Source organism: Perca flavescens, chromosome 3 (assembly GCF_004354835.1).
Source record: "Perca flavescens isolate YP-PL-M2 chromosome 3, PFLA_1.0, whole genome shotgun sequence".
NCBI classification, from domain to species: domain Eukaryota; kingdom Metazoa; phylum Chordata; class Actinopteri; order Perciformes; family Percidae; genus Perca; species Perca flavescens.
The window spans coordinates 16173194-16199213 of record NC_041333.1 but is presented as its reverse complement, the minus strand read 5'-3'; the positions used below and the strand labels follow the sequence as shown (position 1 = coordinate 16199213).

General features: G+C 41.6%; 2 protein-coding genes across 9 annotated transcripts in view; one reads left to right on the top strand and one right to left on the bottom strand.

Annotated features, from left to right (window-relative positions):
* The first annotated feature begins 266 nt into the window (after window positions 1-266).
* On the top strand, window positions 267-11971 carry tmem160 (transmembrane protein 160). Of its 2 annotated transcripts, none has more exons than XM_028573882.1 (4): window positions 267-666; window positions 6296-6320; window positions 9758-9850; window positions 10623-11971. In XM_028573882.1, exons 1-4 carry the CDS (start codon window positions 622-624, stop codon window positions 10952-10954), a joined length of 495 nt encoding a protein of 164 aa, XP_028429683.1. In that variant the 5' UTR covers window positions 267-621; the 3' UTR covers window positions 10955-11971. The 2 variants fall into 2 exon arrangements, with proteins under 2 accessions (XP_028429683.1, XP_028429682.1); XM_028573881.1 differs by lacking the exon at window positions 267-666 and adding an exon at window positions 5665-6093.
* Window positions 11972-16613: 4642 nt separating this feature from the next.
* Window positions 16614-26020, bottom strand: part of npas1 (neuronal PAS domain protein 1) — a 64877-nt gene continuing 55470 nt past the window's right edge. For 6 of the 7 annotated variants that reach the window (XM_028573107.1, XM_028573106.1, XM_028573105.1 and 3 more), the window contains 7 exons: window positions 23066-23240; window positions 22661-22773; window positions 22016-22212; window positions 21829-21935; window positions 21441-21588; window positions 19860-19972; window positions 16614-19755 (listed from right to left, as the gene is read on the bottom strand). In XM_028573107.1, coding sequence (XP_028428908.1) covers window positions 18668-19755; window positions 19860-19972; window positions 21441-21588; window positions 21829-21935; window positions 22016-22212; window positions 22661-22773; window positions 23066-23240 — 1941 coding nt within the window. In that variant the 3' untranslated portion in view covers window positions 16614-18667. Of the gene's footprint in view, window positions 19756-19859; window positions 19973-21440; window positions 21589-21828; window positions 21936-22015; window positions 22213-22660; window positions 22774-23065; window positions 23241-23953; window positions 24059-25960; window positions 26003-26020 lie in introns of those variants that run through there. The other variant, XM_028573111.1, reaches the window with a different exon arrangement.

The window sequence follows — 26020 nt, the reverse complement described above, 5'->3', positions numbered from 1 at the left end:
TTAGAATGTTACCTAACCCTAAAAAGAGATTATAAATTAGCAGATAGATCTCTTTACTGTCAGAGATAGAAAGCAGAGACAGATCCTAACCAGGTACAGGTGCAGTGATCCCCAGAGCTGTATAATAACAAAGTAGAACTACTTCACTACTGTACTTAAGTACTAAAAGGCTGTATCTGTACTCTACTGGAGTATTATTTTTTTCTCCTACTTCCACTTTTACTTTAGTACATATTTTCGATGAGTTTAATTCTTTTACTCCGATACATTTTTTATGTGCTGCATCATTACAATTATAAAAATGTTATGAATCATTCCAAACCCACATTATCACTGCCACTGCCACTGATGAAGCTGGCTCATCACTGAGCGAATCAAGCCGTCTTATAAGAAGACCGCGCGCGCCCCCGCTGCCTGCCTGCATAGAGAACACTTGAGCTTTGTTAGTTTGTTTCGAGATGGAAGAACCAGAAACACCACCTTCAACGCCTTCAACTTGGAGTGATCGTGGCGGTGAGGGTGAGGAAGGAGACCACCCCTGGCCCTACTTAGAGTCCATGTTTTCATTTGTCGGAGTGAAAGACAAAGTGCCTAGTCTGCCTCCCGAAAGATTGCGAAATAATGGCCTGCAAAAATTCACCGTCGAATTTGAAGAAACATATCAAGGTAAGTTACAAATATAATACACAAATGGCACACCAGCTTGAGCTACCAGTAAGCGCTAGCTAACTAGCTACTGGCAGTTGATGACATGCTGCGGTGTTGTACATTCCTGTCCTTGTACTGCTGCTACAGCCAAAAGAATTGTGAGTGTCCTTTAGGCTAAACATTTGAAATAATATAAACAATATGATATTCAAACTTTTGACTGCTTTCTTTAACAACTACATAACACAATACTTGTACTTTTACTTTCAGTACTTGAGTAGTACATTTTAAAATAAACTTGCAATAAGTACAAAAAATGTTGAATACTTTAGTACTTCCACTTAAGTGTGGTGCTTAAAGAGCACTTCAACTTCTAAAGTCACTTTTTTGATAGAGCACTTGTCCTTTTACTCAAGTCTGGGTCTCTAGTTCTTTATACATGTCTGGTGATCACTAAGTGGCTGTTGCAACAGGAAGACACAAAAAGTCATGACGACCAAAAGAAAACCGAACACGTGGTCACTGTTCGACAGGTGAAGTTGAGACAGAGATGCACTTTCTCCTACAATGTAAAACATTCAACAACAACAAATTTAGAGCTGAATTTCCTTTCATGATTAAACATTCTCCTTGGAGAAGGACACAGGGCAGATCCTGCTACGCACCACACACACGCACCACACACACACACACACACACACAAAATATATATATATATATATATATGTGTATAACAAATCAATCGTAATATTGTTTTCATTTTCATATTTTTTTTTCATATTATATTCATATTTGCCAAATATAGATTTATATAATTAATATAAATCATCCTAAAATTGTTTAATGTTTATATAACTGTTGATTGTGTTTTGTCCAAATATTTGGATGAATTGTATGTTGATGCTTTGGCAACATTGAGAGAGAGAGAGAGAGAGAGAGAGAGAGAGAGAGAGAGAGAGAGAGAGAGAGAGAGAGAGAGAGAGAGAGATGTGGGTAAAATGAGGTTGGAAAGATACAGGGATGAGGGGAAAAAAGGCAGAGTTGCAAAACATGAGAAGGTGAGATTGTTAAAGGTGAGATGGGAATGTGTATTACAAAAGCTCAGGATAAGTATTCTGAATCCAGAATGACTGTATATCACTGTGCACATACAAATCAATTAAAAGTCACACAAAAAATACATTAAAAGTATCATGATGATGAAGCCCAGTCATCCAGGCATGCACAATGAAGAGGAAGAGGATTTGTTGACAAAAAACTGAGGAAATGAGAGCAGAAGGGAAAGAAAGTGATGGTGGCGAGGACAGCGATTGATACGGGTTAGTGAAGCGGTAAGGCAGGGGAATTTGAGGATAAACTCTGACGCCAGCCTTCCTTAAAATAGCGGAATTTCCTGTGCGTATACACGTTCTGTCCATGAGACGTTTTATTTAAGCATCCAGGGTGACCCTGAAATCCAGTTATCCATCCATCATTAGTTTCAGACATTCAGAACAATTGTGTCTAAACACATTACACTATAATATCTAACTGTAATGTCCAACTGTAATGTCTGTAATGTCTAACTGTAATGTCCACCTGTAATGTCTGTAATGTCTGTAAAGGCCAACTGTAATGTCTGTAATGTCTAACTGTAATGTCTGTAATGTCTGTAATGTCCATCTGTAATGTCTGTAATGTCCAACTGTAATGTCTGTAATGTCTAACTGTAATGTCTGTAATGTCTGTAATGTCCAACTGTAATGTCTGTAATGTCTAACTGTAATGTCTGTAATGTCTAACTGTAATGTCTGTAATGTCTGTAATGTCTGTAATGTCCAACTGTAATGTCTGTAATGTCTAACTGTAATGTCCACCTGTAATGTCTGTAATGTCTGTAATGTCCAACTGTAATGTCTGTAATGTCTAACTGTAATGTCCACCTGTACACTCAAGATACACTCAAGTTATAGTTATTTGGAATATTTAGAGTTTTTGAACTAATGAACATTTTTAGGTGCATGTTGGATACAGACCCATGGGTGCATGAATGTACAGGATAACAAGCTTGTGTTTAAGATAAACACACTGTTTGAAAAGACACACACACACACATCTTGCTATGTCACATACACACTCACACAGAGGGTGTGGTCCAGGCTTCCCAGGACAAACTATATTTCCTGGTGGTGTGTGTGTGTGTGTGTATGTGTGTGTGTGTGTATTAACGTAATCTTTTGTTTCACCTCACGTGTCAGGATTTGGAGAATAAGTAAACCAACCTTTATGGTACATAGAACATTAGTTGATATATGTTAAAATATGTAATTATTACAACATTTTGCACATATGGAATAGCTCTACATATATTTTGCCTTGTCATGTCAATACTGCATTTTCATCATTCCTTGAATATTTATTAATATTTGTCATATACATGTAATGTAATATACTGGATAACTGTTATCTGTTGTGTTAGCGCATGCATGTGTGTGTGTGTAACACACGTGTGTGTACAAACATCAGTCTCCCATTGTGTTGGGGACAGTAGCGTGAGACAATCACATCAAAGATTTGGCTGTTTGTAAAAGACCCCACTGTCAACACACACAATTAAAACTCCCATCTGAGATCCCCCTGCAGCCCGGTACGCTCCTCACACTAAACAATCAGGTATGACAGGCGTGGCCTCTCTGGGTCCCAGAGGGGGACACACACACACACACACACACACACACACACACACACACACACACACACACACACACACACACACACACACACACACACACACACACACACACACACACACACACACACACACACACACACACACACACTGTATTTGATGTGATTTGCAAAGAAATATGGAGGAAATATTTATTCATAATTCAAATTGAAAGTCCAAAGAGAAATTGAAAGTCCAAAGGGAAAACAAAGCGAGATCAAATTAAAAATATTATTATTTTTTAAATTTTCCATTTGGCTTTGGCTTTTGAATTTAATATTTGGCTTTTGAATTTCAATTTATCATTGGCTTTTAATTTTCATTTAATATTTGGCTTTTGAATTTCAATTTAACATTGGATTTTAATTTTCATTTAATATTTGGCTTTTGAATTTCAATTTAACATTGGATTTTAATTTTCATTTGGCTTTTGAATTTCAATTTAACATTGGATTTTAATTTTCATTTAATATTTGGCTTTTGAATTTCCATTTAACATTGCCTTTTCATTTGGACTTGACACATGTCAATGTAAATGAGGAGGTGTGGCCCAAAGGCTGGTGGGAGGGTCTGAAACCAAAGGGATGCAGAGGCCCCTTATGAGCAGCAGGGGGAGCTTACTGCTGAGGAGAGCACTGTTAAGCATCTGTCTGCAGATTCACCACTAGGCTGGCTCTTGTATCACATTATAGAAAATGATGATGTAGGCTAAACACAAACCACATTTCATGCAACAACCGTGAAGTTTTCATGTAGTTACTATAATTGGGCCCATGTTAGTGAGGACTAGATTAGGACTGGATTTAAAGCTGATTCTGGTTCCCAACTTCGCCCCAGGTGTGTCTGTTTAAAACACGACTCAGACAACTTCTCTCTTTTGATGTTATATTTAATTAAGCACGAGTAGAAACATGGGTGTGGGTAGCTCTGCTTACGTGCGTTTGTGTGTAGTCAGATCTCGAGGACGCACACACACACAATCTCAACCGGATAGTCATCGTCCGAACTGCAAACTCTCCTTTTTCTTTCCCTCACTTTTTTCTCCGGGTGGTGCGCGCGGTGTGAGGTGCGTGTCCGCGCTATTCTCCAACATGGAGCCTACTCTTTAAATCCAGTCCTAATCTAGTCCTCACTAACACGGGCCCAATTATAGTAACTACATGAAAACTTCACGGTTGTTGCATGAAATGTGGTTTGTGTTTAGCCTACATCATCATTTTCTATCATGTGAAACAAGAGCCAGCCTAGTGGTGAATCTGCAGACAGATGCTTAACAGTGTGCTCCTCAGCAGTAAGCTCCCCCTGCTGCTCATAAGGGGCCTCTGCATCCCTTTGGTTTCAGACCCTCCCACCAGCCTTTGGGCCACACCTCCTCATTTACATTGACATGTGTCAAGTCCAAATGAAAAGGCAATGTTAAATGGAAATTCAAAAGCCAAATATTAAATGAAAATTTAAATCCAATGTTAAATTGAAATTCAAAAGCCAAATGAAAATTAAAATCCAATGTTAAATTGAAATTCAAAAGCCAAATATTAAATGAAAATTAAAATCCAATGTTAAATTGAAATTCAAAAGCCAAATATTAAATTCAAAAGCCAAAGCCAAATGGAAAATTTAAAAAATAATAATATTTTTAATTTGATCTCGCTTTGTTTTCCCTTTGGACTTTCAATTTGAATTATGAATAAATATTTCCTCCATAAAGAAAGAATACATATTTTATATCTCTCACAAATTGTTGATTTTCCCCTTCAAGTTCCTCTGAAGATGTTTGGCACACTCTGACACTGTCACATCTGTAAACTACATTCAGTATCAGCTTGTTCCTTCCTATTGAAATGGTCCACATTTATTTATTTTTATTATTCAAATATCCATTAAAAGGTCCAAAGGTCCATAAACAACTTTTTTTTTTAAATATATTTTAGGGTCCATTCTATGACAAGAAAATCTAAAATTATTAAATCAGATTTATATGGGCTCTATTTCATGTTTAAGTTGTTTATTGTATTCTACTTTTTTATTTGAATGTCTTGCCAATGCCACTTTTTGCCTCGGTTTTCACTGATTATATTTTTAAGTTGAAATTAATGTATTTGGTTGTTTCCTGTCTGCATTATGGGCCTGTTTGAAATGTAAAATAAAAATAAATATATCTGAAGATACCATAAATCCTTGCCTTGTACTCTGACGCCCTCGCGTGGCGTACCTATGCAAGAGCATGTTGTTTTATATGATTTAAAGGAGGGATATCGATATGAACAAACGTACAAATACATAAATACAAAAAAAAGGTAAGTTTAAAATAAACTCAAATGACCTTGTCTATAATTCCGCTGTGTTTAATACCTGTCAGTCGCATGATGGCGCTGAATTAATTCCTCTTACCTTTTCATGGCATCGTGCCTCTTCCGGGTTTGTCGTTGACCGGTGAGAGTTCACAGGGCGTGTGGGGTTCGTGTTGTGCTTTTAGCTAGTATTTTTTTTTTTAGCTAGCTGGGACTCGTGATGTTATGGCTTTCCTGAGTTTGTTCATGAGAAGGCAGTTGCCGCCGGCCGTGTCCCACTTTGTCCGGAACGTGAAGCTGGTCCGGCCTCCCTGCGCCGGAGCCCCGCGGCGGAGGCTGCACGGCTCGTCCCGGCTGCGGCTCGGAGACAAGGGACCGTGGGTGAAGAGCAGGGGGCCGGAGCAGCAGCAGTACCCGCTCACAGACCTCGACAAGGCGGACGCTTTGGTAGGGAAATGTTCATTCAGATCACGGAGTGAGCTGTGAACTGAATTGTCACAGCTGCTTTTTTGCTTTAGTTTCCTTTCCTGTTGAGAAACCGTCACTGTAAATCTACAATAGATCGACTACATTTGATAAAATTAACTTACGACCCTGATCACATTAGAAGCTGATGTTGCTAATATTATTATTATTTTCTTTTTTGCAGATGCTGAGAAAGTCCCACGAGACAGGTAACCTGACTACAGTCATGCTGGAAATGTAACCTTTGTCTAGACTAAACCCTCAACCTCAGGGCCGGCCCTAGACTTTTGGGGGCCCTAAGCAGGATTTGGTTTGGGGACTCTCCACATTGTAACATGTTGCCACTGCACTCAGCACTAAACCAACTTGTGTATTGTAAATATTAGTTTAAGCACTCATAATGTACAAATACGCATTTAAAGACTAATGTGAGATGTATTAACACTATCTTTAAATAAACCGGCTCTGTTATGAGCTCTATTGTGGGACATTTCGAATGTTTTTGGGGGCCCTCTGGTAGCCACGGGGCCCTAAGCAGCCGCTTAGTTCGCTTATGGGCCGCTGCACTCAGCACTAAACCAACTTGTGTATTGTAAATATTAGTTTAAGCACTCATAATGTACAAATACACATTTAAAGACTAATGTGAGATGTATTAACACTATCTTTAAATAAACCGGCTCTGTTATGAGCTCTATTGTGGGACATTTTGAATGCTCTTGGGGGCCCTCTGGTAGCCACGGGGCCCTAAGCAGCCGCTTAGTTCGCTTATGGGTCGGGCCGGCTCTGCTCAACCTCATACATCAGCGTTTAGCAGTTGCCTTGCAGATGTAATACACGAGTAGCCAATAGAGCTGGGCGATATGGAGAAAATCAAATATCCCGATATTTTTTGACCAAATACCTCGATATCAATATTATGGTGATATTGTAGGGTTGACGATTGGTGCTTTCACAAAATATGCAGACAGTGAGATTTTTGATAAATATTCATCAGTTATGTTGATATAATAACTATGTGGGTAAAGGCAAATAATAAAACCGCTAGAACAGTCTAGTGTGTTCAGAAAATGACATCACTTTACTGTAATGCAGCCTTTAAAACCAGGAAAAGACAACACTTGTGTCATATCAGAATATTACGATATCCAAACACGATATCTAGCCTCATATATCGATAAATATAATATCAATATATTGCCCAGCCCTAGTAGCAAAGCGTCCCCGCCCCGGGATGAAACTTTATTATGTTGTCTTTCTGGACACATCCATCCAGCGATGTTTCAAGTAGGTTTCAATATAGACCTTTCTCAAAGCAGACATTAAGAACAGGTGTTACTAATAACATTAACAACAGCTCCATTCTATAGACCTTTTTTCATGGTAGACATGTTGACATGTCATAGCAGGAAAAGCACAGGTGTATTCAAAACCTTTAATGCTGGCTGCATTCCACTTAAGAGAGGCCCTGGTATTGTGCATGCTGACTCACTGAGATAGCTTACTGGGAAACTTGATGGAATTGAGCCATCGGTAAGGTTATCCATTTCAGCTGTGCTTTTCCTACTATGACAAGTCAAAATGTCTGCTGTGAAAAAGGTCCATACTGGGAGACCCTGAAATCCAAGCAGCTTAATGGAATTCAGCTTTCATTAATTTGATTATTTACACCTGGTGCTTTTCCCACTGCGTAAGGTCAAAATGTCTTCCGTGAAAAAGGCCCATTGAGTTAGACTTGTTTTATGTAACAACAATGACATAACGACAATAACAAAAAGGTCAGAGGGGAGGAAGTTTAGTGAAAAATGAGAATTTATCGTCCAGTGGAGGGAATGATTGAGCTATTTCTTGATTGACAGGGTTTCAGTCTGTCACAGTGATGGGTTGTGACACTGTGGTTCAGATTGGAGTTAGAACTTTATTTTAGCTCCGAGGAGGGAGGCGGCAGGGAGAGAGGAAAGAATTTTGGAAATTATTTCCTTTTGTTTTAAATTCAACAAGCAATTTATTGTATTTTAGCAGTATACCTAAAGTAGCAGAACTGCGTACACTTTAATAATCTGCTTATCTGTCTAAGTAATATTGTGATATTTAATAATGTTATTGCATATTTTCCCTCATATCCTGCAGCCCTAGCAGGCAGCACAGGCAAGAGGAAGAACATACTATTACTTCAGTTGGATTTATATAATACTGAGATTAAAAATATGAACTGAAACTTTGTATGATGTACAGTGTGGCTTTGTTAGTTTTTTTTGGTGTTGTTGAAATTAAACCAACTTAGTTTATCAGCAGGGCAGTCTTAATCAGTGTCTTAATTCAGGACATTTCCATACCAGGCAGTGATGTTCGCGTCAGGATGCTCTTGATGATACAGGAGTAGAATTTCCTCAGGCGTCTGAGTTGAAACTCTCTCTGCCTTGCCTTTCTCACCACTGAGTCCAGCATGCAGCGCCCAGGTCAGACTCTCACTGACGTGGACACCAAGGTACTTGAAGCTGTCCACCCTCTCCACCGAGGACCCGTTAATATCAAGTTGGACGTAGTTCCTTCTCTGCTTCTTCCCAAAGTCCACTATCATGCCTTTAATCTTGCTGCCATTCATGAGTAGGTAGTTGTCCTGACACCAGCGGGTCAGGGCCTCTACTTCTTTCAGGTCGGCCTTTTTATTGTTGTCTGTGATCGGGCCCACCGCAGCGGTGTCGTCAGCGAACTTGATGGTGGTGTTGGAGTCAAAAGTGGCTACACAGTTGTGTGTGTGTGTGTGTGTGTGTGTACAGGAAGTATGTCAGGGGACTCAGAACACAGCCCTGGGGTGCTCCGGTGTTAAGGATGAGGGTGGAAGAGGTGTGTCCGCCCACCCTCACCATCTGTGGTCGGTCTGTCAGGAAGTCAAGGATCCACATGCACAGTGAAGAGTTTAATCCCAGGTCCTTGAGGTGCTGAACAGCAATCTCACATAGCTTCCTTTCTTTTTCAGGTGAGATAGGCTGGTGTGGAGGACGTGTGCTAGCTATGGCATGTTCCGTTGATCGGTTGGGACGGTAGGCCGACTGTAACGGGTCCACTGTGCTGGGTAGTGAAGAGCAGTTGTAATCCTTGACCAGTCTTTCAAAGCATTTTATCCCTACAGAGGTGAGTGCTACTGGGCAATAGTCCTTTGGGCAGTCTGGTCTTATTTTCTTGGGCACAGGAATGATGGTGGACTTGTTGAAGCATGTGGGTATGGCAAACTGAGCCAGTGGCAGGCTGAATATCATTGTGAACACCGGCGCTAGTTGGGTCAACGCACCGTTTGAGGACCCGCCCACTGATGCCGTCAGGTCCTGCTGCTTTCTTGGTGTTCACGTTCTTGATAGTTCTCCTGAAGTCTTGCTCAGAAAGGGAGATGGGTGTGAGAGGCGCACCCACCCATCCATTAGGGACACAGCTTCTGATCTAGGTATGCTTATTGTATCACATTTTGTTTTACAAGTCTTAGAATAGTCCAACTTAATAGAAGGTTGTGAAAAGAATTGCAGTAATGAAAACAAAGGGAGTCATTCTATCATTGTTTGCATGTAAACTGATTCTGGCTCTGCTGCACAGATCTCTGGTCAGGCTGTAATGTGTCAGCTGTTTATTCCTGGCTTTGTCTGTTTTGCAGGATTCCTCTCGTGGTTCAGAAACGGTCTGCTAGCGACTGGGATTGGAGTCATCGCATTTGTCCAGAGCGAAGTGGGACGAGAAGCAGGATATGGTACAGGCCCCAACACTGTGTTTTATGTACAGCGGAGCTGCCAATCAGCACACTTGTAGCCAAAGCTCTATGGTAGTGCAATAACAAACCGTAGCAGCTTGTGATTCAAGCTTAGTAACAAAGGGATGGTGTAGTGCTAAATTCTTTAAAACTAGTGGATTTAAAAAAAAAAAAGAAGAAAAAAGAAAGGCTTGAAAATGAATGAGTGTCCATGAAATAACTAGAATTTTTTATTTAAGTACAGAATCTGTATCAATCATTGTTTGCCCTAAAGATCAATTTCTAAGAGAACCTTGCAATAGATTTTATTTTTTGATTCAGCAAATGAATAGTTAATGACTAAAAGCATCATGAGTTAATAAGGAGCCTTGATATCTAGTTGTAACCAATGTGATGGTTACCTGAAACGCCAGTTTTGAGTGTTAAATTTATTAAACAAAAGACCTTGATTAAATAGTCTGATGCACATCAGTGTGTGAAAAACCAAAAAAAAGGTTAACATTTATGTCCGATTAAAGGGTTAATTACATGTATTACCACTCTTGAAGATAAATCATGGGCAAAGCAGTAGAAATAAGGGTTTATATATATATATATTTTGTGTGTGTGTGTGTGTGTGTGTGTGTGTGTGTGTGTGTGTGTGTGTGTGTGTGCTATTTAAAAATAATCTTTTAGCCAATGACATATTCTATTTTATGTTAAAAGATTTAATTACAGTGAGACAATGATTTGGATCTCTACAATAATACCATGGCAATCTGTTTTTCCTCAGCCTTCTTTATCCTGGGAGGTGTGTGTGTGTCGTTTGGCGGTGCCTCGTACATTGGCAGCCTTTTTACCTTGCGGAGGATGATGCTGCTGTCTGTGCCAGCGCTGCTGCTCCAGAGCGCCACGGTGTGCAGCGTCGCCCTCTTCTGGCTCTGTGCGGTATCTCTCTACATCGGCCGCCTGGAGGTGGAGATCATCCACGAGGGGGAGGAGGGAGAGGATGAGGATGAGTGCCGGGAGTGCCGCGAGAGGCGCGAACACCGGGGTTACCGTGGCTCCCACAACAGCAGACATCACGACAGCGAGGACAGTGATGGCAAGGGGCCGAACAAGTAGACACCTAGTAAGAGATCTTGGATGGAAAGGACGCATGTGTGGCTTTGATTCAGGGCTTCCCCTTATTTGTATGTCTGTATGCGTATGTTTGTGTGTGTGTGCACACACACGTGCAAGCAGCCTACATGTTCATGTGTAGGCTGCGAGTCTATAATGATACAGACTTATTGTTTATTGTTATGTTGATGTAAAAATGATTGTTTTGCTGAAGAACTTTTAGACCTTTTGGAAAACTGGTCAGAAAATGCTGAGGATTTGGTAGTTTGACTACATTCACTTTTGGTGAATAAATCAGCCTTTTTGTAAGATTTCTTGGATATATTCAAAGCTGCTTCACTTACATTTTCAAACTGTGAAAATGGTATTGATTTATCAGGCACACTGCAAGGACTTGCTGAGAACATCATATCTGTTAATTAGTTTAGTTTTCACTGCTGTCTGCAATCATTTTAGACCATTTATCTTATCTTGTTCAGCATAATAAACTGATTGACTTGAAGTTTTCTTAAAATAAAGAGAAAGAAATAAAACAAGTTGGTTGTGAAATGCTAGAAAGAATGGTCATAAACTATGTGCGTGATTCAGGTTTGTGGTTTTTTTTAAATTTTTTTTTATCAATGAGGGCTTACGATAATTTATTTTACAGGAGGTTTAAGTCACCCTGTGATGTCATTTTTGTGTAAGCAATAGCGCTTTTTGTGTTTGTCACTATAGAAACTCTTTTGGAAACTATTTCTCATAGATGTTTATGTGGTTATACATTTGGCTCTGTATTGTTGATATATGTACAGTACCTAATTGTAACCATACCCATTTTACCTTTTGAGTGGATTTCACTCCTGGTAATCACGATATTTGCTGTTTTAATGTAAAGAATGATTGAAAGTTGGTGAGTTTGAGTTTGTGTGCGCAAAATTGGGTTCACTATAGTTTCTGTGTGCACCACTTTCAGTGCACCGGAGTGTACATACAGTAATAAAGCGAGAAGAAATCTGTGCTGACAGAGTCAAAAGTTCAGTGTGTGCTTCATTTGCTTTCACATTTACAGTTCCCAACCTAGGGGTCACCAGAGAAGTCTGAGGGATGCAGGATAAAAAAGAAAAGGTCCTGCTCCACAAATTTTTGTATATATATACAAAAATTATATATATATATATATATATATATATATATATAAATAACCTCAAATTACCTTTACACATATACTATAAATATATATTATAGGTAATTCGATACATTCCAAAGTAGTCCTGGAATTTGTACCACTAAGGTGCATCGTGAATTATGACCTGATCTTAATTATTTGAAGAATATATTATGCTTATATCATGCACATTCCTGAATAAATGTGTAAGTGAAGTTAAGACAAACGGACAAACATTTTTGGGGCCATGTAGTATTACTGCATAGATGTGCTGGTTGGTTTCTTGATCTCTTATATAATGAAGCTGCCGTTTATAGTGTACTGTGTGCATTGTACACAATGGGGAGTTTGGAGAATTTTTACCTTCATCTACACTCGATACAAATGCAAAGCGAAAACAACATTTTAGATTCTAATTTACTAATTATAAAATATCCCATTATACGTAAACAGACCCTTAACTCTATACTTAGTTGAAGCACCTTTGGCAGCAATTAAAGCCGTGACAAGAATTGCACACCTGGATTTGGGGATTTTCTGGCAGTCTTCTTTCTCCGCAGATTGTCTGAAGCTCTGTTGGAGGAGGACCGTTGGTGGACAGACATTTTCAGGTCTCTCAAGAGAAGCTTGACTGGGTTCCATTCCGGGCTCTTGCTGAACCACCTGAGGACATTCACAGAGTTGTCCATAAGCCACTCCTGCATTGTCTTGGCTGTGTGCTTAGGGTCATTGTCCTGTTGGAAGATGAACCTCCGGCCCAGTCAGAGGTCCTGAATGCTTTTCATTAAGGATCTCTTTGTTCTTTGCTCGGTTCATTTTTCCCCTCAACCCTGACCAGTCCCCATGATGCTGCCACCACCATGCTTCATGCTGGGATGGCATTTCGCAGGTGATGAGTGGTGCCGGGTTTCCTCCAAACATGATGCTTAGAATTGAGGCCAAACAGTTCAATCTTGGATTCATTAGACTTTAGAATTTCTTAAGTTTCTCACAGTCTGAGAGTCCTTTAGGTGCTTTCATGTGTCTTTCACTGAGGAGAGTCTTCTGTTAAAAAAGCCAAGATTGGCAGTGTTGCAGTGATGGTTGTCCTTCTGGAAGTTTTCTCCCATCTTCACACAGGATCTTCGGAGCGCAGTCAGAGTGAACATGAAGGTCTTGGTCACCTCTCTTACCAAGACCCTTCGCCCCTGAGTGCTGTTTGACTGGGCAGCCAGCTCTACGAAGAGTCCTGGTTGTTTTAAACTTTTCCAGAATTATGGATGCCACAAGTGCTCATGCAGCAGAAATGTTTTGAGGCCTTCCTTTGTGCCTCAACACATTCCTGTCTGCACTCTGCAGGCAGTTCCTTCTACATCATGGCTTTGTTTTCGCTCTGATATGTCAGCTGTGAGACCTTATGTAGACAGGTGTGTGTGTGTGTGTGTGTGTGTGTGTGTGTGTGTGTGTGTGTGTGTGTGTGTGTGTGCCTTTCCTAATCATGTCCAATCCATTGAATTTGCCACAGGTGGACTCCAATCAAGGTGTAGAACCGTCTCAATGAGAAATGTGAGGCACCTGATCTAAACTCTGTCATAGCAAATGGTCTGAATACTTACAGCATGCCAATGTGACATTTCAGTTTTTGCAAAAATTCTATTTTCCTTGTCATCATGGCGGAAACGATTTTGGCATAAGGCTGCAACATAACGAAATGTGAAAAAAGTGATGGGGTCTGAATACTTTCTGAATACACTGTACATAATGAGCACAAAGGTGGGGGTCAATAGGAGCCTCCTAACTAGTTCATCTGGCATGGTCCCACCAACACACCCTTCTACACCAAAAGACGGTCTCTCTTTTTAATCATTCAGATTCAGAATCAGAACAGTAAATTCCCTGAAAAAGTACAGAGGACACAACTTCAGTGTCCTCAATATTAGTTGGGAGATTTGGAAGTACTCATTCAGAGAACACACACTCCATAATTAAATACCAAAGCACACTTTCATCAAAAACAGAGACAAAAAATCTCTTTCCTCGATCTTTAGAAATAAACAATTCAAAAAACGTAACTGTGTAAGTGCCAGAGTCCTTACAGCAGGAGTCAAAAGATGTACAAACGGTCCACACACATGCTGTACTCGCATCATTTTTTATAATGAGCGAACATGAATAAATACTGTATATGAATTGAGCTGAGCAGCTTGTGGTGGTTGCTATGTGTGTGTGTGTGTGTGTGTGTGTGTCTGTGCATGGGTGTGTTGTTGATGGGGGGGCTTTGTCTGCGATAACTATCACTGACTGGGTTAGGGCGAAGGTCTGTGATATCTCGCGTCCATCGACACACAGCGCCGCTGTTGAGAGTCACCTCAGAGTCACCCACTCTTCCTTCCCCTCTTCTCCTTCACTCTCACTCTCCTCCCGCCTCTCCTTCGCTGATTCCCAGGGCGTTTCAGTGCAGTTGTGTTTCACATGCAGGGTGTGTCGAGATGGCTGCTGCAGTGTGGCCAGCACCCCTACCGCCTCCCCTCAAGGCCCCTCTCCTCCCTACTCTACTCTCTCCCTCAGATCTTCATCTACCCTTTCGCCCTCGAGTCCTTTCTCTCTGGACTCCTCCTCACGTTCGCTTCTCCTCCCCTCCCTCCCTCCTCTCCTCTCAGCGTCTCTCCTCCGTGGCTGCATCTGACTGCACAGGTCTGTTTGGCATGCAGGAGGCTCCTGAGGCCTGGCGCGTCTAAAGGGCAGGGCGCCCAGAGGCAGGAGACGCGCCCTCACTGACAAACACCATCCACCCCAGACCCCGAGCAGCTACTGAAACCACAACGCCAGCCACAGCTCCAAAGTCCAGGTCTAACCTCATTCATCTCTAAACCTCAGTTGCACATCTACACTCCCAGCGCTGAAACTAGGAGCCATAACCTCTGCTTATTTTGAGAGCAGATTGCTCATCTGCTCTCAGGTGTTAAATGCCACGCGTATGGATCAAAGCGTCTGCCTTGAGAACTGCATTAAGTATGGATTGGCCTTGGCTGAGAGGAGAAAGAGGAGATTGTTGTGAAACATTGACAAAAAAAAAAAAGTAGTAGCGGTAGCAGAGGAGGAATGGAAGAAAGAGAGAGTTGTGGAGGTGTAGTAAGCTCATGTCAGGTGGAAGCTGTCTGGGTGTCTCCCTCCATTCCTCACTCTATTATTCCTACTCATATTTTTACTCTTTCAAATGCATTTACATGTGCTAAGGTATTTCCCCCGGGAGCGCGACTCCAATTCAGGGGGTAAGATAAGCCATCAAAGTTAGTGACAGAGAGGGCATATGGGTGACTCAATGACAGGCGGAGTAGAAAACAGTCAGGAGAGCTGCCATGACATGCGCGCACACACACACACACACACACACACACACACACACACACACACACACACATACATTGACACAAATAGTGCACTGTACAATACGCAACTTTACTTTGCTATATAAAGTCTGTACTCCACAGAAAAGAAGATATTGAGATGAAACCAGAGGTTATTGTGCAGCTCCGTTCCCAGCACATCAGCGCACACACACACTCACACACACTTATACAGTACATACGGTTTTGCACGTACAATGGCATTTTCTCCCCAACAACTGCTCTTGTTTAGTATGCGCTTCCTTTGGTCTTGAGGAGGAATGATCCTCACTCTAATGAACTAGGGCCTGCCACTTGAATGTAAAACAGGATTTAACCCGTCTTCAATGTCAGAGCCCCTCCCTGGGGCTGCTTCAGACAACACACACACACACACACACTCGCAAATTCATGGAGATACACACACATACACACACGCACAGACACACAAGCAAACCACCAGTGTACACTCACTCACACACACACACACACACAGAGACACACACGGTGATGCATGTCCGCATATAGTCTCTCATAAGTGAGACGCTCTCCCTGTACTTGCTGTGCTTTTGTGTTCACTTGTGACTAATTTAAGTCTTTGTTAAATCCAAGACCCTCAAGCGACGCCTTGCTTCATGCCAGGGTCACACTCACCTGCTCCACATTTTACTTTATTTTTTATTAAGGATCAATACCATTATGTTTTATTGTGTGTTTTATTGCGGGTTGCAAAATCGCCCACCTGCTTTGTTGATGGCACATAACGACCTGCAGTGACACAAGACATCTATTATATTTATTCTACCGCTGATTTGTATTTGTTATTTTGGGTGTGTGTTGTTTGAATTGATGTTAGTCTCACACATATAGTGAAAGGCTGTACATAAATGTCTGCTGTATGCCTGAAATATTGATGGTTTGTGAAGGAGCCGTAAGTAACTGATTTTAAGACAAATAAATCTACTGCATGCGTAGTGTAGAACAAACTGTTTTACCTTACAAAACATTCCCCAAATTATCTATTTGAATCACATACGACACCTTAATTTACCGTGTAAAAAAATAAATTGGATAATGCATTTTCAAATATATCTTAATTATCGAGTTTATGTGCTATACAGAAGCAAGAAAGAAACAACAAAGCCTTGAGTTGTGCTCCTCTACTGGAATATTTTATTGTTATGGTCATCTGTATCACTGTTTTTCTTTTTACATTTGTTCATTTTATTTGATGAGTGGGTGGAGTATTCACAAAGATGGGGGGATAACGTTAGATTCACAGTGATGGGCAAGGGGTTAGCTATTTAATAATAATAAAAAAAACATTCACACTTGAACAAGCAAACGCACACACACGCAATCATACACACGTTATACCATTAAACACCCGAGAATATGAATATCTTTTTTTTCTGTCAGACATCACAACGTCAGAGATTTCCACATAAATTGAGCCCTCAGATCAGACGGTCCACCATAATCTCAATTTGGAAGCGAAACAATAACATTGTACATACGGTGTCTGGCTTTGTGGATCATTTTGAAGACTGCTTTCAACAGATTTTACAAATCTGCGTATTTCAATCAGTTTGAAGGACTTTATTCCAAAGTGCTAGACAAGTATCTGAATAGTTTATTTCTGAGTATTCATATCAATGTCAGTATCATTGTCACAATTTCTTATTAAAGTGTTTGGCTGTATTGATACCAACATTTTGTCAAAAAGGGTCACATTTTGGAATGAACATTCTCAATTGTCTGAGTATCTTTTAGACAACTGCCAACTTGTTTGTGACTCATTTCAGTTTAACCACTGATTAAACATTTTTTTATAGTGTTTTGTATTTGTTTTTTGAGTCCTACGAGTAATTCCCATCAATTAGTGAGAAATTGAAATTTTATTTAAAACTTTACTTCCAGTTGACCAAGTTGAACTGAAACCAAAATCAGCATAACTCTAAGGTTATTTTTATTGACCACAGGTGGTCTGTTTATTTATCTGCCTTTTTGAATGACCATTTATCTCCTCTACTACACTGTGTGAGTGAGTGCTAAGTGATGAAGTGCTTTGAGTTCACACCAGAACAAATTTCAGTAAGTGCTCAGAAAAAAACACAGAGGTTTAAATGATGACAAACACTTGTGTCCAGCACCATTTCCCCTCCTAAAAACATTTTCAGAAATATCTTTTAGAGAATAATAAAAAAAAGGTGTTTGGATGATATTGTACCTCCAATAAAACGTTTGTTTGTCTAGACACAACTTTCACACCACCCTTCCACCTGTTTTATCTGGTGAGAAAATAATCATCAATAAAAAAACAAAACAAGAATATGGCTTTCATACACAAACACAACCGCGGCATCATACAGAATATACTATAATTAATACTCAGTTAAACAAACAATCTTCTGATAACCAAACAACAGAAATAGCATCCTGTCTGCATTGCATTTTCTTCCCTTATATATAATGGAATGTCTGGGACTACATTATTCATACTTTTGTCCCAACAGTGTGCTTTAAGTATGGCTGACTCATGAATACTTGGATTTATTTTTATCATTATCATTTTAAATCTCAATACAAAAACACCAGAGGGCTTTCTCCGTCTATTTTGAACCCTAGAATCAAATTCTCACCTGGATCTCAGTGTAAGAGATGATTTGTATAATACTGCAATAATAAAAATGTATATTTCAAAGTTGCTTTCATTCCTACGGACAAGTGTCCATCTCTTTCTACTGGCTTTAGGGTTAATTGGGTTAATTGGAGTGACAGTGAGGAGGATTTGAGCTGAGGGTCTTTATGGTTTTGTCTCTATTTACAATATGGCTTCTCTGAGTGGAAGAGACAGAAATCAACACAGTCATCTAGAGGAAGACACAGAGCAGAGTTCATAATTGTTGAGACGAAAAGTCTTGAGGGACAACCAGTCAAAAGTTTCCACGTCCTGTTTTCTCTGAGAGTCACTGTCACTTGTCCACAATGAGCAGACACAATAATTCCCTACGGCAGCGACTTGTCAAATATTTTAAATCGCAGTTATTCAACTCATTGTCCAATTAGTAATGTCCTTAGAGACTTAATGTCCTGCCACTTCTGTCTCTCCTGCCCTTTACAACGTCTCTCTTTCTGGTCCGTCTCTCTGCTCCGTCCTTCATTTTTTTTTTTTTTTTCTCTCACCTCCTTCCTGTCTGAGTCTCAGTCTTCCTCGGAGCCCGCAGCCCCCCTCAGTCCATTCATACAGAAGGGCAGGCCGGAGGAGAAAGGGCTGTCAGACGGGGAGAAACCACTGAAGGGTGGCAAGCCAGCCAACCGCTGTAGGTGGGGGAAGAAGGCTGGCGGGGGTCCCTTGTGGTGGTCCGAGCGAAGCTGCAGGCCATCGCTGTGTTCTAAGCCGTGGTGGTGGGAGGGGGGCAGCTCAGGTGGAGCGTAGCGGATAGTGCTGGGGGCGTAGAGGCTCTGAGGGCCCTGTGGGCCGAGGGCCAGGGGGTGGAAGAGGACCCGCCCCGCTGCGCCGCCTGCAGCCAGTCTCTGGAGCAGCTCAAAGTCCGGAGCGCTACCTGCACCGCCGCTGCTCCTACTGACCACCCCCGACACAACCCTGTCCTCACGGGGCAGCGGGGAGGACACGGACATGGCGGGGGACAGAGCCGGGGACGGGGGAGTGAACAACCCTTTTGGGGGGGCCTCGCTGCTGGAAGAAGAGTCGGGGATTGGGGTGGTGGGGCTGTCGCCGTTGAGGCTGCTGGAGGGTGTGTGTGCATGTGAGGGTTGGGGCTGGGTGGTGTGTGTGTGGGAGGTGGAGGTTTGTGTGTGTGACCCCCAGCGCCCCCCGGTGGTCAGGACTTCGTGTTCAGTCTTGATGCTGGGGCTGCCAGCCAGGGGAGACGGGGTCACTACGCTCTTCAGTTGCTGGATCACAGCCCGGCCGTTGTGCACCCTGCTCCCCCTCTCCCCTCTAGCGGGGGTCTCTCCTCCCCTACTCTGTTTACCTCCTCCAGTGTCTTCCTGTTTCAATCTGTCACTGTCTCCCCCCTGGTCCCACTCTGTCTCTTCCTCCTCCTCCCCCTCGCTTTCGCTCGCCAGGTCAGAGGAGGCTGATACACTCTCCTCTGCGTGACGGAGCTCCTCCAGTCTGCGACGGGTTTCGGGAGGAGCACCCTCGGGGTCGGACCTCAGCAGGCGCTTCCTCCTGTCTTCTGATTGGATGGCAGCGGCGGTGAATTTCTCTCTGCCTTTAGTGTCGAGGTCACTCTTCCCCACTGAGCTCTTCAATGGCTGCGTGCCTGAGGGGGAAGGGAGATTTTTATGACAAAAAGACGCACAGGCAGGTGTTTCTGTGTGTCAGCGGGCATCATGGGAAGTTACTAATGTGTGTGTTGCATCCTACCTCGGGCCTGCGGGGAGCTGTCGGTGGGAGACGAGCTAACTCGAAGTCGCTCTGCTCTTACATTCTCTGGTAGCTGCAGTATATCCAGGGGAGTGTCAGGCATCTCTGTTCGACTGCATGGATGATAGATGGATGGAGAAGGAGAAATGGAGGGAAAAAAACGTGGATGTATACACAAATGATCATGTACCACTTAAAGGCCATTTACAGCTTTATAAAAAAAAAAACTCTAGTGCCGTGCTGATTTGAGTGAATACTTAGAGATGGAAACAACATATAATCAGCCTAATAACTGCCTCACACCCCTCTAACCTCTACCTAACACATCCACCCAGTTCTCCAACAACAGCCCTTATCACACATACACAAGCACTGACACGCGCAAACAGACAGATAGGCAGACCCCGCACTTCAAGACACACACACACACACACACACACACACACACACACACACACACACAGCCCCACTCAGCAGCCCACCTTACAGCCTACATACACAGTTAAGCTCAGACAAGGAGGAGGCTGTTGGAGAAGTTAATGAGCTCTTGTAATTACAGCACTAATTAACTAAAACACCATTCAGCCCCAAAATTCTGACATCCATTTGTTGTAATTATATAGCTTCAGTCCAATTAGCATTGAAATTCAGCCTACTCCTCTTGTTTTTGTCTGACTGCTCTGCCGTTGTGCTATGTACTGTGATTGTGTGTGTACAATGTGTTCATGTAACGTCTGTGTATATTTGCATCAGTGTCTGGGTGAATGTGTGTGTGTCTGTGTGTGTGTGTGTGTGTGTATACTAGAGGGAAATGAGGGGAAAGCATATTTTGTCGAGGTTACTGCAGTTGTTTTGTCTGTGGAATAAATAAATAAAGCCTTAAACAAAAGTAATACGACATTTAAAGGGTAATGTGAAACAAAGGTGCAGAATCTTGAATGTTCCTTAATAAAAGACTTTTTGAATCCAATTTAAAGTAATGTAACATTAAATAGTGAGTAAGTAATGCTGCATTGCTGATTACAGACAGTTGAGCAGCATTACAGACTCTGCGAGAGTGATGACTTTTACTTATTATTTTTTTACGAATCATTTTAAACTCTACAATTTTGTTTTTTTAAACTGACAAAAATCTATGATAACATTATGCACTGTCAAAGCTCGTAAAACTGTACAATTGAATTATCTCACTAACGTGATAAGAACCTGCTTCATTTTAACTGGACAAACAGTCATCAATTAAATTAATTCATTAACTAGATCTGATCTGTTAGGGCAGCAAAAAAAAAATAAAAAATAAAATCTAAAATCTATGAAACAAAATGACTCAAAATACCTAAACTTTTTTGTCATCTTATAATTTATAATAATTGTTTGTTATCTTCAATATAAACATGGGCTTTGCTTTGATGTCACTATTTAGAGTTTTTGCATATTTTGGAGCGGGTGAAACTCTTCCAATAATCCCTTTGCATTTCATCATCTATCCCTTCAAATACTATCTGTACACAGTATGGTGCCTTCACACATGAACTCGGTTCATATCAGCAGTCTTGGAGCGCAGGCTGTGGTTGTACTGACCTCAGGATGTAGTTGACCCAGATGACGTTGCGTTCATGTGGAGCTTTGTGGTTGATGGAGACGGTGGCGCTGGACTGGATCCACAGGTAGCCTCCTCTCCTCTGGAGCCAACGGTAGTAACCGGTCACCACCTGACCTTTCCTCAGCACTAAGAGGAGACGGGCGGAAGATGGAAAGATAACAGAACACGGGAGAGGAGAAGGACAGAGAAGAAGACCATTATTGCTCTGGCAGTTCATGATGATGGCAGCAGAGGGCGCCTATCGCAACAGGACAGAATGACATTTCAACAAGCTCTTTCTGAAGTTCAGACACTGTGTAGAATAAGGGGAGGTGGAGGTGTGGGGGGGAATTTCATGTCCTACATATGCATATAGATGTGACTCACAGTCCTCATGGCTCTGCCGGATATTTTCCAGGTCTTCTACATGGATGAAGTGGTAACAGGTGTGTCCCACCACCTCTGCTGGGGTCAGATCCATATACTCTGAGATCCTTTTAAAGACAAAATGTACTTATTTGTATGTATTCAGCGTCCATACCGCTAAACTTCAAAACACAGACAAAACCCTTACCTGTTCTCACAATATGTGACCTGTAGGTCCATGTTCACACGGAAGACAAACATTTGGCTCTCCATGCGGACTTCATTAAGCGTGGAGGGTGGAAGGGTGTGTGCCAGTGCGACTAAACCCATCGGTCGACGCACTGAGCGCGCAGAGCCCGGCACGAGTGCTGGGCGGCAGCGGATTCGTCCCGTCACATGGATTACCTGACAAACAGAGGACATCAGTTATGCATTTCTTTCACAGAAGCACATTCTTTGCATTGCAAGACACTTACACTTTCTACTTATGTAGAAAATAACAGCAACAACAGAGGGAATAGAACATTCATAAATATATATATTTAACATAAACACAATACAAAGTCAGATTCTAAGCTAAAGAATGCAGCAGCCCAGTTTTACAGCAGTGAACACAACAGTCAGTAAACTCACTGTTGTGTGCAGCAGCCCAGTGTGATATAAGGTCACAGCCATAAAACACACCGAAAACGACCAACTTGACATTGCTATGAAACAATGGCCGTGGAAAACAAAATGACAAGGCTCTCCTTGTTATTTTACCATCCCGAGAACAAGCAGGGTAATAGGAAAGTAAGCATAATACAAGGTAGGTTTTCAAATGATGAGGTATTATTTCCTCAGACAGTTGTACCTTGTATCCAGACGACTTGACGTGCAGGCCTCTTTTGGTGAGCGTGGACTTCATGCGGATGAAGTAGCCGCGGTCGGGAGGATCATCAGCAGGAGAATGAGGACTAGACGGAGCTGTTGAGGATGAGAGAAGAAGAGGTAAAAATATTTATAGTATATAGTATGTTTATGGACACATACAATGAAAAAAAAGAAAGCAATTCAAAAAGAGAAAGGAGAGGTTGGAGGGAGGGAGGGAGAGGACAAAAACACTTTGATATACTTTGTTGGCGAGTGGAGGCCAATTCCTACAGAATTTGTCATAAATTCAATTATTTTTCTTTTTGTTGTTTTGATGATGCACATTGAGTTTTTATTGTATACTGCTTTCAGTTTTCTCTCTATAAATTGACAGTATAAATAGTACCGGGTTCAGGGGTACCAGCCAGGGAGGAGGTGGATGCAGAGCTTGAAGCGCTCTCGGGGCCCGTGTGGCAGCCGGCCTCGGCCCTCAGATGCGGCCTGATTCCCAGCCGCTCGGCCATCTCGACGTGGTCCGCCGGGTGGATGTAGTCAAACACACTGCTGCCGGTCAGCTCCACCTGAAGAAAAACACATACGCTAATCAAAAACTGAGGCTTCCGGCACAATGATGCCTGCACATGAGCACACACACGAAAAAGCAATACACATTATGGCAGGAAAATGAAAGCACTGCTCTGGGTTACAACTCAACAAGAAGTGTGGAGGTTGTAAGACATACCCCCCCCCACACACACACACACACACACTTAAGTTCAGTCTCAGAGGACCAAGTGACTACAGTATTACACAAATAAAACCAGGGGAGATAAAAATCAATTGTATTTGCTGATTAAAAACAGGTGAACTCCAAGTATCTCTAAAGGTCACATTACTATTCTTCTTATTCCCTGTGTCGCTCCCTGCTCTTTCATTCAGTTACAGTCTATCCCGGCAGGCATAAAGAGCAACGCAACAGCTCATACAGCTCTATATGATCCTATCATCATAATGCATCATAGTCGCATCTCTAATCATTTAAAGGTAATAATGGCGCTGCTCTTGCATGGCATCCATAAAAGCAGCACAGTCGGAGCAGGTGTGATTCCATCTGAAGTTGTATAAATGAATGAGTGTGTGCGTGTGTGTGTGTGTGTGTGTGTGTGTGTGTGTGTGTGTGTGTGTGAGTGTGAAGGGGGGGGAAGAGAAAGCCTATGCATGCTTACACACATTAATGTAGCTTCTATTTCATATGTGAACGTGCGTGTGTGTCTGTGCATGTGTGTGCCAATACCATTCCATCTGATAAAGCCGTGGCTGCAGCAGCCTCACACCCTTGTCTGTAGGACACAGCCATTTATTACCGGATTAGAGCCATTTACTGCAGGCTTTATGGGAGCTTCAGCAGGCCCTCAAGGACATCACAGCCGGGGGAGAGGAAGGAGCGGGAAGAGGGAAGGCGGGAGCGGAGGAATGAGGTGGAAGATGAGTGAACGGAGTGGGGGCAAAGATGGAGGAAACCCCACCGAGAGAGGCAGGATAAGCAAAGGGTTAGAGGTTCTAAGCCCCAGACATGTAAGGCTTAATCTCTTGAGGGATGTCCTGTTTTTTTTTTTTTTTAATTTGCAACCAACATATAATTAAATACTAGATTTGATAGGCACCATATGGAGCAATTTCCCTACATAATGAAAAGATGTGCTACTACCAGACTTACCTAAATATATGTGAAAATGGCTACCTACTGACATATGAACCTATTTAGATATCTATTTAGGCCAAAATGCAAATAAAATGATTTTTTTCTCCTTTATTTTAAAGAAACAGTAGAGATAAGAAAGAAAACACAGGGAAAGAAGTGTACAAAAAAAGTTCCCTGCATAATGTATGCATCTATGCCACTGGATGCCCTGATATGAAGGCCTCATCAATTCAAATACTGAACACAGAGGGCATATGTCTTTATCAGTTTAAAGAACCAGTGAAGTTCTAATCCTATTTCTCTGTGTTCATTGTTCATCTCTTGTTATATGCTAAATATATGCTAAAATAATTTTAGTTTGGAGAATTTTTTTATATTAAAATTTCTCTCTTTTCTCTTCCTGTAAAAATAATTTTGATGCCTTATCTTGAACTCTGGGGCGTTGAATTCAATTTATTTTGTAACTATACCCTGCCCCCACATATTCCGTTTTCACTTACGCTCACAGTGACATTTCTGAAGATAAAGATAAAGCAGGCCTGCATATGAACACAACATTGACATATCATCACCTTTTAAGTTGCAAACAGTTGCTTATTCAAACATCTAGCTGTTACGGAGCAACATTATCATTCATTTGAAGTTGTGTTTCTGGTCAACTGCTGAATCTTAGTATAATATTTACTCCCCTTTTCTGTTTTTGGTCTCTATCTATTTGGTCTCTCTAGCTTCTAAATGCTCCACTTTGTTCACCAGTTAGTGACTAACTGTGTCTGTCTGTCTGCTGTTTGGTGCTAAGCATGACCCTATGAGAGCGGTGAGGGCGAACCAAAACAGTAAAGTTGCGGGTGGACCGCAAAACAATGAGCTGAAACTCCCTTTAAAACTCCGTAAAGTCCAGGGGAGCTGCAGATTCAGGTAATCATTCTCTGCAGGTTAATCCCTACGAGTGACCCCTTCCACACTGTCACAATGTTATTATAAAAATATGTATTATAGCTGCTTTAAGTTGTATGAAGCTGTTATTACAGTGTTTAACCATAGATAGCATCATCAATCAAATTTAGTGATTGTATGAAAAAGGAGGACAAAGGTGGAGCTGCAACTCTCTCTTAACAAAACATATATCTGCAAATTATTTTTCATTTCATAAAACATCTTTTAAATGTAATGGTCCGTAATGTTTAGGGTACTTAAAAAAATATCCTGTATATATATAAACACTCTGAATCTACAGGATAACCTTTTTTTTGTTTGTATCCCTCTTCATTATGCACATATAACATTAGCAGTGTAATTACTAGGTGCTGGGGTTTTTCTGCTGCGTTCCTTTTGATTCTGATATCAAAACTTACTCATTCATTAATGTTTAAAAACTAAGAGTTTCTAGGCATTAAGAGGCTGGGCATTTGACAAGTAAATGGACTGGGCTTGTTTTTTTGGCTTTAGGCATTACTGATTATATCTATCTATCTATCTATCTATCTATCTATCTATCTATCTATCTATCTATCAGTGGTCAAGGTGTCTGTGTTGTATGAATAGCGATTCCTCTGCAAAGGGAATTCTTGTCGTTCTTTAAACAAGGACGAAATTTACCTCCACTCAGAACACTGGACCAGCCATCTGAAAGAGACACAATCCCCTGGCCCTGTGGTA